This window comes from Pteropus vampyrus, unplaced genomic scaffold (genome assembly GCF_000151845.1).
Source record: "Pteropus vampyrus isolate Shadow unplaced genomic scaffold, Pvam_2.0 Scaffold97, whole genome shotgun sequence".
Classification (NCBI taxonomy): Eukaryota; Metazoa; Chordata; class Mammalia; order Chiroptera; family Pteropodidae; genus Pteropus; species Pteropus vampyrus.
In genome coordinates, this window is record NW_011888878.1 from 6,560,122 (window position 1) to 6,576,166 (window position 16,045).

A 16,045-nucleotide genomic window follows, 5' to 3' on the forward strand; every position below is an offset into this window, starting at 1 on the left:
ATGTATATATATATCGCAGCTTCTTTGGCCAGTCATCTATCGTAGGACACTTCAGTTGCTTCCACGTCCTGGCACCATGAATAATGCCACTGTGAATATGGGTGTGCATATATCTTTTCAAATAAATATTTTCAAATCTTTGGGGTAAATACCCAGTAGAGGGATTATTGGATGGATTATATGGTAGATCAATGCTTAGTTTTAAGAGAAAACTCCATGCTATTTTCCATAGTGGTTGTACCATTTGAATTTCCACCAGGAGTATATGAGGGTTCTTTTTCTCCACATCCTCTGCAACACTTGTTATTATTTGTCCTGTTAATAATACCCATTCTAACAGGTGTGAGATGGTATCTCATTGTGGTTTTGATTTACATTTCCCTAGCAGCTAATGAAGTTAAGCATCCTTTCATATGGTTGTTGGCTATTTGTATGTCTTCTTGGGAGAAGTATCTGTTCAGGTCTTCGGCCTATTTTTTAACTGGATTGTTTGTTTTTTTCTTGTTATGGAGTTGTATGAGTTCTTTGTATGTTTTGGATATTAAACCCTTATCGGAGGCATTGCTTGCAAATGTATTTTCCCATTCAGATGGTTGTCTCTTTACCTTGCTGTTGATTTCTTTTTCAGTGCAGCAGCTTTTTAGTTTCAGATAGTCCCATTCATTTATTTTTGCTTTTATTTCTCTTGCCTTTGAGGTCAAATTCATAAAATTCTCTTTAAGTCCAAGGTCATGAGTTTAGTTCCTATGTTTTCTTCTATGCATTTTATTGTTTCAGGTCTTATATTCAGGTCCTTAATCCATTTTGAGTTAATTTTGGTGTGTGGTGATAGGTAGCAGTCTAGTTTCATTCTTTTTCAGGTGGCTTTCCAGTTTTCCCAGAACCATTTATTGAAGAGGCTTTCTTTTTTCCATTGTATGTTTTTAGCTCCTTTGTCGAAAATTATTTGCCCATATAAACATGGGTTTATTTCTGGACTCTCGATTCTGTTCCACCGGTTATTGTATCTGTTTCTGCCAATACCATGCCATTTTGATTATTGTCACTTTGTAGTATAGTTTGAAGTCGGGCAGAGCAATGCCTTCAGCCGTGTTCTTTTTTCTCAGGATGGCTTTGGCAATTTGGAGTCTTTTGTGCTTCCATACAGATCTGATGATTTTTTGTTCTATTTCTTTAAAAAATGCCGATGGGATTTTGATGGGGATTGCATTAAATCTTTATAATGCTTTAGGTAATAAGGTCATTTTAACTATGTTGATTCTTCTAATCCAGGAACACAGAATATCTTTCTATTTCTTTGTATCTTCTACAATTTCTTTTACTAGGGTCCTAATAATTTTCATTATGTAGGTCCTTCACGTTTCATTAGATTTATCCCTAGGTGTGTTATTATTTTTGTTGCGATTGTAAAAGGAATTATTTTTTTCACTTTTTCTGACACTTCATATTAGAGTATAGGAACACTATGGATTTTGTAACATTGATTTTGTATCCAGAGACTTTACTGTAGTTGCTTATTGTTTCTAGTAGTGTTCTTGTGGAGTCTTTAGGGTTTTCTATATAGAGAATCATGTCATTGACAAATAGTGACAGTTTGACATCTTCGGTTCCTATTTGGATGTTTTTTTTATCTTTCTCTTGCCTGATTATACCTGCTAGGACCTCCAGTGTTATACTGAATAACAGTGGCAATAGTGGACAACCTTATCTTGTTCTTAATCTTAGAGGAGAGAGTTTTAGTTTTTCACCATTAAGTATAATGTTAGCTGAGGGTTCGTCATATATGACCTTTATTATGTTGAGATGAGATACTTTTCTTCTAGACTTATTAAGTGTTTTGATCATAAACGGATGCTGTATCTTGTGAAAGGCTTTTTCTGCATCTATTGATACAATTATATGATTCTTACTCTTTTTTTGTTTATGTGTTGTATCTCATTAATTGGTTTGCTTATGTTAAACCATCCCTTTGGCCCTGGGATGAAGCCCACTTCATCATGGTGTATAATCTTTTTAATATGTTGTTGTATTCAGTTCACTAGTATCTTATTTGGAATTTTTGCATCTGTGTTCATGAAAGATATTGGTCTGTAGTTTTCTTTTTTTATATTATCTTTACCAGGTTTTTGTATCAGAGTAATATATTGGCCTCATAAAATGAGTTATGAAATATTGTCTCCTTTTCGATTTTTTGAAAGAGTTTGAGGAGAATAGGTTTTAAATCTTTGAATGTTTGGTAGAATTCACTGGTTAAGCTATCTGGTCCTGGAATTTTAATTTTTGGTAGGTTTTTGATAATTGTTTAAATTTTCATAATGCTGATTGATCTATTTAGATATTCTAGTTTTTCCTGATTCAGTATATGAAGGTATATCTTTCTAAGTACTTGTCCATTTCTTCTAGGTTATTAAATTTGGTGTTATATACTTTTTCATAATATTCTTGTATGATTCTTTTTATTTCTGCAGTATCTATTGTAACATCTCCTCTTTCATCCCTGATTTTGTTTGTGTCCTTTCAATTTTTTCTTTAGTGAGTCTAGCCAGGGGTTTGTCGATATTATTAAACTTCCTAAAGAACTAACTGTTTGTTGCATTTATTTTTTTGATTTTTTTGTTCTGAATTTTATTTACTAATGCTCTTAATTTTTTTTATTTCCTCCCTTCTACTGATTTTAGGCTTCATTTTTTTCTTTTTCTAGTTTTTAAGATGAAGAGTTAGGTTGTTTATTTGGGTTCATTCTTATTTTTTGAGATAGACCTATAAATGATTTGAACTTTCCTCTTATTACCGCTTTTGCCATGTCCCCAAATTTTTGATATGTTCTACTATTATTGTCATTTGTTTCTATGTAACCCTTGATCTGTTTATTCTATGACCCAGTCATTCTTCAATAGCATGTTATTTAATCTCCATGTATTCGTGGTTCTTCCTACTTTTTTTTACAGTCTATCTCCAACTTCCAAGCGTTATGATCAGAGAATATGGTTGGTATGATTTCAACTCTCTTATATTTGTTGAGGCTATCTCTGTGTCTCAGTATGTGGCCATTCCTTGAGAATGTTCCATGTGCATAAAGAAGAATGTATAAGTAGATGTTTTGGGATGGAAGGCCCTGTAAATGTCAATTATGTGTAGTTGATCTAATGTGTCATTTAAGGATATTATTTCCTTACTGATTTTCCATTTGAATAATCTATCCATATCTGACAATGGGGTATTTACGTCCCCTACAATGATAGTGTTTTGGTCTGTTTCTCTCTTTAATTTTGTCAGTAATTGCTTTATATATTTTGAGGTTCCCTATTTGGGAAAATATATATTAATAAGTGTTATGTCTTCTTGCTGTATGAACACTTTACATTATGAAGTGTCCCTCAGTATCTTTCTTTACCTTTCTTATTTTGAAGTCTGTTTTGTCCAATATTTTAGTACCACTACTTCTGCCTTTCTCTGAATGCCATTTGCTTGAAACATCATTTTCCACCCCTTCACTTTGAGTGTTTATTTGTCATTGGAACTGCAGTATGTCTCTTGGAGGCAGCATATGGTTGGTTGGGTTTTGTTTTTTGATGCAATCGAAAACTTTTTGCCTTTTTATTGCTGAGTTCAGTCCATTACATTTAGGGTGATTATTGATATATAAGTTTTTCCTTAGCCATTTTATGTTTTGCCTTACATTTAGGGTGATTATTGATATATAAGTTTTTCCTATAGCCATTTTATGTTTTGCCCTCTGGTAACTTCTGGTAACTGTTTGTTTGTTTGTTTGTTTTGTTGTGGTTTTGTGTGTGTGTGTTTTGGGGTTGAGTTTTATGGATTTTCCTTCTGATCCATCTTTTTAAATTTTTTTTATTTAGTTCTGGGTCTTTGCGAATATGGATCTTTGAATCCTTTCCTTTTCTGTTATTGTTGTCTCAAATTGTCCCTATGTATGCTGTCTTCTTATTGTTTAAGCTTATAATACCCTGTTCTTGATAAGGATAACACTACTCTGCTTCTGTCTACCTGCTAAGTCACCTTACTCATAGTTATGTACTTTTTTGTTATTTTGTTTCAGTATTTCTTGTAATGTAGGACTTATAGTGGATAATTCCATCAACTTTTGCATGTCTATAAAGGACTTTATTTCTCCTTAATATCTAAAGGAGAGCTTTGCTGGATACATTATTCTTGGCTGGTAATTTCTTTCATTTAATAGTTTGAATACTTGGTTCCACTCCTTTCTGGCTTGTAAGGTTTGTGCTGAGAAATCTAAAGATAGTCTGATGTGTTTTCCTATAGGTTACTGTCTTCTTTTCCCTGACTGCCTTGAGAATTCTTTCTTTTTCATAATTTTTGATAATTTTAGTATAATGTGTCTTGAAGAAGGCCATTTTGGGTTGAGATTATTGTGTGTTCTCTTTTTGAATTCAATGTTCCAGCTCATTCCTTAGATTTGGGAAATTCTCGACAACTATTTGTCTGAATATGCTCTCTGATACCTTCTCCTCTTCTGTTCCTCTGCAATACCCATTATTCTTATGTCGCTTTTCTTGATGTCAGCTAATTCTTGTATTACTCTTTCATTCTTTTTCATTCTTCAGTCTCTCTTCTTCTGAATATTTCTAGATTTCTCTTTTGGATATCATTGATCCTTTTCTCCATTTGTTCAGCTGTTTCTTAAGCTTGCTCTTTCATTCTTCAACTCTTTTAGTGTTTTCTTCCCCTTCAGAAGTTCTGTTTTGTTCTCTTTTAGGGTTTCAGTTTCTTAAAAAACTCATTCTGCTGGTCTAGTTTTTTTCTCAGCTCTTAGAATTGGTGATCTGAGTTATTTTGAATCTCATCGAATTTTTCAGAAGTACAGTCTTGAATTCTCTGTCATTTAAGTTGCATATTTCTATGTCTTTAAGCTCATTTTCTGAAGATTTTTCTCTTCTATGTTCCCTTGTCACCCTAGTTATTCATGGTATTTGATGAATTATTTCTCCACCTGAGCATTAATGGGAGTGTATTCTGCTCCCCCCACCCCCACCCAGGAAGAAGATTTATTATATAGAGGTCTTCCTTTAGCCTGTCGTTGAAGTATTTTTCTTTTGCTTTCCAGTAGGTGGTGTTCAAGTGGCTTGGGCTCTGCTTTGAGACTGATGATGCCTTATTTTCTTTCTGACAAATATTCAAGTCATGATGGCTACCCTCAGTCCCAGCCTTTGTCAGTGGTACCAACAGTGGACTTTGGTTTTGGTAACATTTGCTCATACTCCCCTGGGGCTTCACGGAGCTGGGTCTAGGAGGATATGGGGTTTGCGGAGAGCCACACTCTGTAATGGTGTGTGTGTGAGTTGCTGCTAATCTCCATGCCTCAGCCTCGTGCTTCACAACCACAGCTGCTAAGACCCAACTGTTGCCCTTTGGCACTTAGTTTCCACTCTGTTTTCTGCCCTGATCCCTGAGCTCCGCTGCATGGAATTCGCATATTCCTTAGACAGGGCTCTTCAGAGAACTGGCTGCATTTTCTTCCCTCTCCCTCCTCCAGCAGGTGCTCTGGCTGCGAGAGACAGCTTCTTTGTTTCTTCCAATCTACCCTCCTCAGACTCCCTTGGTTTTTACCTCTGGAAGCTCTTACATGTAGATCACTCACTGAGACGTGCTTGTGTACAGGATGGTTGTTATTTGTTGAGTTTTAGATGTTCAACTTATTATTTCAAGGGGAGAGAACCTGGACCTCTCTCACACTGCCATTCTTTTCAAATTTCTCTCCTAAGGTATTTTTTATTTTACTTATCATGTTATTCATTTCTGACTGGTTCTTTTTTATGTTTTCCTCCTTTATTTTTATGTTTTTTATCTCTTTGTTAAAGTTTTTACTGAGTTCACCTATTCTTCTCATATGTTCATTGAGCATCCTTATAACCAGTGTTTTGAACTCTGCATCTGTTAGATTGCTTGTCTCCATTTTGTTCAGTTTTTTTTTTCTGGAGCTTTTTTCTGTTTTTTCATTTGGGACATGTTTCTGTATCTCCGCATTTCGGCTGCCTCCCTGTGTGTGTTTCTGTGTATTATTAGGTAGGGCTGCTATATTTCCTGGTCTTAGCAAAGTGGCCTTATTGTAGTAGATGTTCTGTGAGGCCCAGGGGTGCAGTCTTCCTGGTCACTTGAGCTTGGTGCTCAGTGTGTGTCCCTTGTATCGATTGTGTGTGCCCTTCTGTTGTAGTTGATCCTTGGTTGCTGTTTGCATATCAGTGGGACGGACTGACCAGCTTTGATGTGATTGGCTGATCACTATAGTGGAGGAGTTGCTGTACAGGGACTGACCCTTTGGAGCAAGATTCACTTTAGCAGGGCTCAGGTGCCTGCCCAGTCTGTCCTTTGAGTGTGTCATCCTCGGTAGTGGCCATGGGTTTTACTCCATCTCAGACTCAAACTGGCTACTGAGCATGCAGGCCAGGGCCTGCTAGGAGAAACTGTGCTGCAGGCCAAGTTCAGTGTAAGCCTATATGCTCTCTCCATGACCTCCTGGCATTAGCCACCAACCAATCTGCAGATGGCCAAGCCACAGACCAAGGCTAGCTACTGCTAGTGCTGGGTTTGAGGCTGCTCAGCAAGAGGTATGAGGCACACTGAGGCCACATACTGCTTATATAGGTTTTGTAAACCTTTAAGAGATTTTCGAGAATTCCACAGCATGAGCCAAGACAGGCCATTTGTATTGAAAATCCCCTGGAAGCAGCTTTGGTGTGGTGAGTGTCAGGGAATCACTGGGGTTGAGGGGAGGACCAGTGTTAGCTAGATTGATGGAGACTCAGATATGGCACCTTCCTGGGTCTGCACACAGTTAGAGGGAGGGCTCAATAAAGGAATAGTGCTCTCTGCCAGCACTTCATTCTGGGAAAATCTGCTTCTCTAGCCCTCACCCTTAAGCCAAACCATTCATTTCCTCCCCATATGTCTCAGTGCCTTTCAAGCAGCTGCCCCAGTCCTGGAGCTCAGAACGAGTGAGTTTGTCACTGAATATGTCTGTCTGCAGGCTCTTTAAGAGGAACATGTGTGATTCTAATGGCCCTCCATCTCACTCAGACTCAAACTCTGCAGGTTTAATAGCCAGACTTATGATTATGATGACTTGTCTTCCCGACACTGGAACCCTGGGTTTGGGAGACTGGTGTGGGGCCAGGACCCCTCACTCCTCCGAGGGGACCTCTGCAGCTGAGATATCCTTCCTGATTCTCAACTGCCTCCATGGGTGTAGGACCAACCTGTTTCTTGTCTCCACCACTCCTACCAGTCTTGAGGTGGCTTCTTATGTATGTTCCTACTTGTAGGATTTTTTTTATGTTCAGCTGGACTTCACGCAACTCCCAATTATGGCTTTTCTGTAGTTTAGTTGTAATTTTGATGTGGATGTGAGAGGAGGCAAGCAAGGCATTTACCTACTCCACCATCTTGACTGGAAGCCTATTGACTTTTTGATAATAGCCATTCTAACTGGTGTGAGGTGGTATGTCATTGTGGTTTCACTTTGTATTTTTCTGGTGATCAGTGGTGTTGAACATCTTTTCATATGTCTGCTGGACATCTGTATATCTTCTTTGGAGAAATGTCCTCTGTCCATTTTTTAATTAGATTATTTTTTTAGTTTAGTATGAGCTGCTTATGTATTTTGGATATCAACCCCTTATTGGATACATCATTTGCTAGTAGAGTCCCCCATTTAGTAGATTGTTTTTCTGTTTTGTTGAAGGTTTCCTCTGCTATGAAGATTTTTAGTTGGATGAAATCCCATTTATTTATTTTGCTTTTCTTTCCTTTGCTTGAGGGGACATATCCAAAAAGATATTACTCAGGTTGATGTTAAATAATTTACTTTGTTTTCTTCTAAGAGTTTTATGGTTTTAGGCCTTATATTTAAGTTTTTAACCGTTTTGAGTTGATATTTTCGTATGTGGTATAAAAGGGTGGTCCATTTTCATTTTTTTTCCCAACACTATATGTTGAAGAAACTGTTGTTACTTCAGTTTACATTTTACCTCCTTTGTCAAAGATTAGTTGACCATATAATCGAAGGTTTATTTCTGGGCTCTCTCTTCTGTTTCATTGATTTTTATGTCTGTTTTTGAGCCAGTACTCTACCGATTTGATTATTATAGCTTTGTAGTATAGTTAAGGGAGCGTGATACCTCCAACTTTGTTCTTTTTTCTCAAGATTTCTTTGGCTGTTCAAGGTCTTTTGTTGTTCCACATAAATTTTAGTAATATTTGTTCTGTTTCTGAGAAGAATGACATTGGTATTTTGATAATTGAATTGAATCTTTAAATTGCTTTGGGTACTATGGTAATTTTAACAACATTAATCCTTCTAATCCATGAGCATGGTATATGCTTCCATTTATTTGTGTCTTCTTCAGTTTCTTTCTTCAGTGTCCTATAATTTTCAGAGTACAGGTCTTTTACCTCCTTGGTTAAATTTATTCCTATATACTAATTTTTCTCTAAATGTTTGATAGAATTCACCTATGAATTTGTCTGGTCCTAGGCTTTTGTGTTTTGAGAGTCTTGATTTCTGCTTCAATTTTACTGCTAGTAATTGGTCTTTTATTGCTAGTAATTTCTGTTTCTTCTTGATTTAGTCTTGGTAGGTTATATGTTTTTAGAAATTTATCCATTTCTTTTAGATTGTCAAATCTGTTGTCATATAATTGTTTATAGTATTTTTAAATGATCCTTTTTATTCTATAATGTCAGTTGTAATCTCTCTTTATTTCTTTTTTTGTGTTATCTTTTCCATTTGATGAGTCTTGCTAGAGGCTTATCAATTTTATCATTTCAAAGAACCAGCTCTTAGTTTCATTAATCTTTACTATTATTTTTCTATTTTCTTTTTCATTTCTGCATTTACCTTTATTATTCCTTCTTTTGGATTTTGTTTCTCTTTTTCTAGTTTATTTAGATATAAATTTAGATTGTTTATTTGGGATATTTCTTGATTCTTAAGATTGGCCTGTATAGCTATAAACTTTGTTTTTCTAATTACTTTTGCTGCATCCTATAAATTTTGGAAGGTTATATTTTCATTTTCATTTTTCTCAGGGTAGTTTTGATTCCCTGTTTGTTTTCCTCTTTGATCCATTGGTTGTTTAGAAGCATGTTGTTTAGTCTCCATGTATTTGTGTTTTTTCTAATTGTTTTCCTGTAATTGATATCTAGTTTCATGTGATTGTGGTCAGAAAATATGCTTGAGTAATTTCAATCTTCTTGCATTTATCGAGGCTTCTTTTGTGGCCTAGTATGTGATCTGTCCTGGAAAATGTCCAGTATGCACTTGAGAAAAATGTGTAACTGCAGTTTTTGGATGAAATGCTCTATAAATGTCTATCAAGTAAAATTGGTCTAATGTGGCATTTAAAGCCATTATTTCCTTATTAATTTTCTGTCTGAATGATCTATCCATTAAAGTAAGTGGAGTATTAAAGTCCCCAATTATTATAGTATTGCTGCCTTTACGTCCATTAACATTTGCTTTATATATGCGAGAGCTCCTATGTCCAGTGTGTAGATATTTACAATTGTTATATCCTCTTCTTGGATTGACCCCTTTAAAATTATGTAATCCTCTTTGTCTGTTTCACATTCTTTATTTTGATGTCTGTTTTGTCTTGAGTATTGCTACCCCAGCTTTCTTTTCACTTCTATTTGCATGGAATATCTTTTTCCATCCTGTCATTTTCAATCTATATTTACCTTTTGATCTGAAGTGAGTCTCTTTGTAGGTAGCATATGTAAGAGTCATGTTTTTTTTTTAATCCATTCTGCCACCCTGTATTTTGATTGGAGCATTCAGTCCATTTACATTTAGAGTAATTATCAATAGGTTATGTGCTTATTGCCATTCTGTTATTTGTTTTTTTGGTTGTTTTTGTTGTTATTTAGTGCTCCTTTCTTCTCTGGATATCTTTCTTTTCGATTTGTTGGTTTTCTTTGATGTTTTGATTGGATTAATTTCTCTTCATTTTTTTTGTGCATTTTTTTTGTATGGTTTTGGTTGATGGTTCTCATGAGGTCATATATATCCCTATTATTTCTATAGTAGTCTATTTTAAGCTGGCAGTCATTTAAGCTCAATTGTATTCTAAAAGTGCTACATTTTTAAAATTAAATTTATTGGGGTGACATTGGTTAGTTAAAAATATAGATATAGATCTCAAATGTAAAATCTTATAACAACATCTGTATATTGTATTGTGTGTTCACCACCAAAAGTCAAATCTGCATCCATCATTATATATTTGACTCCCTTTACACTTTTCTACCTCCTTCTCCCCTTCCTCTTTTCCCTCTGGTAACCACTAAAGTGTCGTCTATGTCTGTGAGTTATTGCTTGTTTGTCTCATTCATTTTTTATAAAAGCTCTACATTTTTACTCCACCCTCCACTCTATGTTTTTGATTTCATACTTTATATCTTTTTGTTTTATCTCATGATTATTTGTTGTAGTTATAGTTAATTTTGCTACTGTTATCTTTAACCTTCTTATTACCTTTGAAGTGGTCGATTTACTATAATTATTGTATATTTGCCTTGACCAGTGAAATTTTTTTCCCCATTCCTGTATTTTCTTATTTCTGGTTGTGGCCTTTTCTTTTCTGCATAAAGAAAACCCATTAACATTTCTTGTAAGACTGGTTTAGTGGTCATGAACTCCTTTAGTTTTTCCTTGTCTGGAAAATTCTTTTTCTCTCTTTCAAGTCTAAATAATAACCTTGCTGGATAAAGTATTCTAGTTTGTAGATTCCTTTCTTCGAGCACTTTAAATATCTCCTGCCACTCCCTTCTGACCTAAAGTTGCTTCAGAGAAATCAGCTGATAGCCTTATGGGGTTTTCCTTGTATGCGACTTGTTTTTTTATTGTCATTGCCTTTCAGATTGACTTTATCCTTAACTTCTGCCATTTTAATTACAGTTTGTCTTGGTGTGGGTTGTTTTGAGTTCATCTTGTTTTGAACTCTCTCTCTGTGCTTTTTGGACCTGGGTGTCTGTTTCTTTCCCTAGATTAAGAAGGTTTTCAGATATCATTACTTAAAATATTCTTTCTGCTCCTGTCTCTCTCTATTTTCCTTCTAGAACCCCTGTAATCCAGATGTTAGAGGAATATCCCAGAGAACTCTTATCCTTATTGAAATTCTTTTTTCATTTTGCTTTTCTTATTGGTAGTCTCTCTCTCTTGCTTGTTGTGCAGAGGCTGTTTAATTGGCTCACAATTGTCTTTCAGGAAGATTTGCTTTAAATATAGGTGTACTTTATACTCGGAACTAATTTAAATAAATAAATTAAAAAATAATAATAATAAATAAAATTAGAAAAAGTATATATATAAGTGTACTTGGAGTGTATTCCTGTGAGGAGATGAGCTCAGCATCCACCTGTGCAGCCATCTTGGACCCCCTTCTGAATCATAGTTTTAACATAGAATTTGAGATGGTTGTATGCTTTTCTTTTACCAGAAAGAAAATTATATAAATGAAATAATTCTAAAGTGGTCACACAGTACAGTATTTAAATCTTAACTGGCTTGAGATTAGTCTCTTTCTTAACAGTTTTTCATTATAGCATCCTCAGGAGATAGATGAAAAAAGATTATCTAAACCAACATATTTTTTATTAATGCTACCTCTCTCTGTTTACCTCCTTTTTAAAGAATCATTTCCACAGAACCTTTTCCCCATATTTTTTTTTTCCTTCTCTAGTATTTTTTAAAATACTTTTTGGTGTTCTTGTTTTAGCTAATAGCTATTCCTCCTTGATTTATTTACTGAAGTATGTGTTGACTATCCTGAGTTCTTTTTCATCTTCATCATTGCTTCTTTACCTTGTAAATATGTTTGTTTTTGTACAAATCATATGATATTTTAATTATTCGTTTACATGTCCATTTTTTCATTAGACTGAACTCGGGATAAGAGCTATGTCTTATTTTTATTTGCTAATGTAATAATATTCAGTAACTGTTTAAAGAATTAATGATTAAAACTTTCAAACACACTCAATGATTCTAATACTATAGAACATACCGTGAACTATAGTATGTGAACTCATTGAAAACTGGCTGTAAACACTGCAGATATGGGGATTTAATTTTGTCAATATTTATGTCAGATATTCCTTAATATTTTTAAGCTTTCTAGTTACGTAAATATACTAGTTTGTAGAAGTTATGTATAAACTTTTCTTTGCTTTTTATTTTAGGAAAAACTGATAAAATATGCAACAGATAGTGAAACAGTGGAACCTGTTATCTCACAGTTGGTGACAGTGCTTTTGAAAGGTTGCCAAGATGCAAACTCTCAAGCTCGGTTGCTCTGTGGGGAATGTTTAGGGGAATTGGGGGCAATAGATCCAGGTCGACTAGATTTCTCAACAACTGAAACCCAAGGAAAAGATTTTACATTTGTGGTAAGTAATGATAATTTGGAATGATAAGAAGAGTTCTCTGTCCTGTTGGGATTTCTGTATTCCTTTTACAAAGAACTATTCAGCTTATCCTTAGTGGAATTTGATCCGAACTAGAGACAATTTAGGTAATTTCTGAGTTTATTTCTTAATTCTCTGCAGAGATCTTTAGCCAAAAGCAATAAAGTTTGAGCCCAGCCTAGTGTGCCGTGTTCTTTAAAATAATTCTATCCTAATTTTGACAAATACTTAAAAATTAATTATTTAAATATTACTATTTAAACACTATTGCTAAGTGTTTCCATGGGAAACTAATTTCCCAGGATGTTTTAATAGTTTGTGTGCAAAATTTCTGTGATCAAATGAGTTTGGGAAATCCTATAAAACAAAATCAAACAGAACTTTTAATATATTGGTGCCCATTGTGACTCTCCAAGAGAAGGTTATGTTTAAATTCTTTCTTGGAGCTTCTCAAGTGACCAGAATGGAATTTAGGAAAGGATATATATACAATTTTCTTTCTCAGAGTTAAAAACCAAAAAGTGCAAATTATTGGAGCTTAATAAAAGTTGAATAATTCTAATATACTTTATAAATAGCCTTAAAAGTTTTAGATTTGGATTCTTAGCTACAGATTATATTTTAGCCTTGATACCAAACTTAGTTTGAACCTTACTATCATTTTCTAAGTTAAATTTACTTAAATTCACAATGGATAGCACAGTATGGTTTAGAAAAATTTATATAAATTATTCTTGAATTTTTTTCTTGTTTTTATTGAGACTGGAGTAGAAGATTCAAACTTTGCCTATGGATTATTGATGGAACTAACAAGAGCTTACCTTGCATATGCAGATAATAGCCGAGCTCAAGATTCAGCTGCTTATGCCATTCAGGTAAGAATGCATATAGTCATTACTTGGCTTTACATTATTGGGTTCTAGTAAGAAAGTTGTAAATTCTGTACTTTTGAAACTTATTTTTTAACTATCATTTTCCTTATTAAAGTAATATAAAGTCATGATAAAAACTTCAGAGAGTACAGAAGTGTACTCTCTTAACAGATTATTATAGGTATTTTGAACAATTTTTTATGTATATATAAATATATGTGTTTTCTCCACCAAACAAGGAGATGACATTACTTATAATGTTCTGTAACTTGATTTTCTTTTGTGTTTAACAGTCTGTCTTGGGTAATTTTCCATGTCAGTACAATTCATCCTTTTCAATGACTTAATATTCACTTTGAATATATGATATTTAAGAAATTTGTTTAACACATTTAAGTTGTGTTTTAGGTTTTTCACTTATAAAAAAATGATTTAGGGAATATACATATATTTCTGTGCACTTGAATGAATATATCAGTAGTATAAATATCTAGATATTAAAGTGTGTCTCAGAGCAAGTACAGTTTACATTTAGTAGATTTTATCAAAACAGTTTCACCAACTTATATTCCTTTGACAAACCTGTCTTTTCATCAAAATTTTAAATCTTTGCCAATGTGACAGATGAAAATTGGTACCATTTTATTTTAATTTGCATTTAATTATGAGAGAAGTATAGCATTTTAAATATATTTATTACTTTTTTGTGAATTTTCTGTAAATCTTTTCCCATTTTTCTCTTGATATTGGTCTATTTTTTACTGACGTTTAAGACCTATTTGGATATAATGGAAATTAACTCCTTGTCTATAATACATGTAAAAAGGATTTTTACAGTTTGGCTTTCTTTGCTTTTTTTCATGGTATTTTTTTTTTTTTTTTTCAATTAGAAGTTTCTTTGTTTTGTTAGACATTCAGGTCTGGCATTCATGGTAAGAGGACTGGGTCATAGATAGATATTTGGAAATTTTTGTTGTGGAGATGGTACTTAAAACCGATTCTGGATAAGATGATCAAGAGAGGTACTATAGTTAAATAGGTTCTAGTAATTGAAACCTGGACAGTGATTGATAAGTGGGAAGGGAATAAGTAATAAGTATAATAATTTAAGGATTGAGAATTGACCATTAGCTATATTAACATAATGGTCATTGGTGAATTTGGTAAGTGTAGTTTCAGTGGAGTACAGAAAGCCTTATTAGAGTATTTTTAAGAACATGTGGGAAGAGAGGAATTAGAGAAATTACAGAAACTCTTACTGAGGTGTGTTGCAGGAGAATGAGATAGTAACGGGAGAAAAGAGGAAAAATAACAGTATGCTTATATGTTGCTTGGGAACAATTTAGCAGAGAGGCGAAAAGTGATGATATAGTAGAAAAATGATGTCATACTATTTTAAGTTGTTAAAGAGATGTGGAATATTGTATAGCAGTGGAAGGGGCTTAATTAACAACAAAAACAATTTATCTGTAGTAACAAGAGAGAAAGCAGAGCACATGGGTATTGATACCAATATTGCTAAGCTGGGTAGATAGGATGTTGGAAGTTGTAGAGGTCTATTCTGATTACTTCTGTTTTTTCAATGAAATATGAAGCAAGGTCTACAATTATAAGTATATTAGTGTTTTTAAGAGTGTAAATGATCCTGAAACTAAAAAGCTAGAGAATTGTTGATCTTTCATGTCTGTCCTTGGAGGTTAATGAAGGGGGCCTCTGTTAGCTAGAGCAGCTTTGTCGAACATCAGAAAAAGCCAACTTCAAATAAAATTTTAATAACACTATAAACTTAAATGAAAATTAGTTTTGGATATTTCTGTATTTGAACTTTTCTTATACTTCCTTTCTTTTATTAAAAAGTACTAAATATAAATGTAAAGTACATATTTTGCTAGACAGTGCTTATTATATTTTATAAGTATTAAGAATACATCTATTGCTACGGTTTTTTTCAGTGGAATTGGAAAGAAAGAGTAATAGCTGATGGAATATATAATACCCTAACATATTTGTCTTGTTTTGAAAATTGGTATTAGAGACAAAGATTTTTTTTTCTTTATCTATAAAATCCCATTTGTTTTATTTTCAGGAAAGTGAAATATAACCATTTAATTCCTGGGCATTCAAGTAAATTAGTCTTTAGCATTTATATTTTATATTCAGAATTTTAAGTTCAGTGTTTCGTATCTAGAATTTGAGATATCTTGAATTTTTGAACTGTTTTGGATTTGTAATTGCTTCTATTAAAATTAAAAAAAAGTCAACTTCTAAGAATTGTACTTCAGCAAATATGGAAAATTCTAATTTTTTTCTTCCAAATAGCTCTTAATCTTATATTTCAATACATATTATATATAGAACACAAACTGTATCTTCAAATACTACTATAGCTTGTGATCTTGAGTAAGTCATCTAAATGATTTTAAGCATTGAAATAAATATCCTAAGTTCACAGCCCCCAAATTTTATACTTTTATAAAATTATTATATATGTGTAAAGAATGTATAGAATGTTGATGAATGTAAAGGTATATCTCCTTCACAATGGATTTACAAATGTAAAATGTGTTTGTAGGAGTTACTTTCTATTTATGACTGTAGAGAGATACAGATTGACAGCCCAGGTCACCAATTGTGGAGGAGATTTCCTGAGCATGTTCGGGAAATACTGGAACCTCATCTAAATACTAGGTTGGTAGACTCATTAAAACTATTTTCATGACCTTGTTTTA

General features: G+C 33.6%; 1 protein-coding gene across 4 annotated transcripts in view; it reads left to right on the forward strand.

Moving 5' to 3' along the window:
- The window catches only part of ATR (ATR serine/threonine kinase), a 135,826-nt gene that overhangs the window by 64,093 nt on the left and 55,688 nt on the right, over positions 1–16,045 (forward strand). For all 4 annotated transcript variants that reach the window (XR_896111.2, XM_011364451.2, XM_011364452.2 and 1 more), the window contains 3 exons: positions 12,220–12,426; positions 13,206–13,319; positions 15,889–16,004. Coding sequence is in view for 3 of the 4 variants with exons in the window: in XM_011364451.2 (XP_011362753.1) it covers positions 12,220–12,426; positions 13,206–13,319; positions 15,889–16,004 (437 nt within the window). In the remaining variant the exon portion in view is untranslated. The remainder of the gene's footprint in view (positions 1–12,219; positions 12,427–13,205; positions 13,320–15,888; positions 16,005–16,045) is intronic.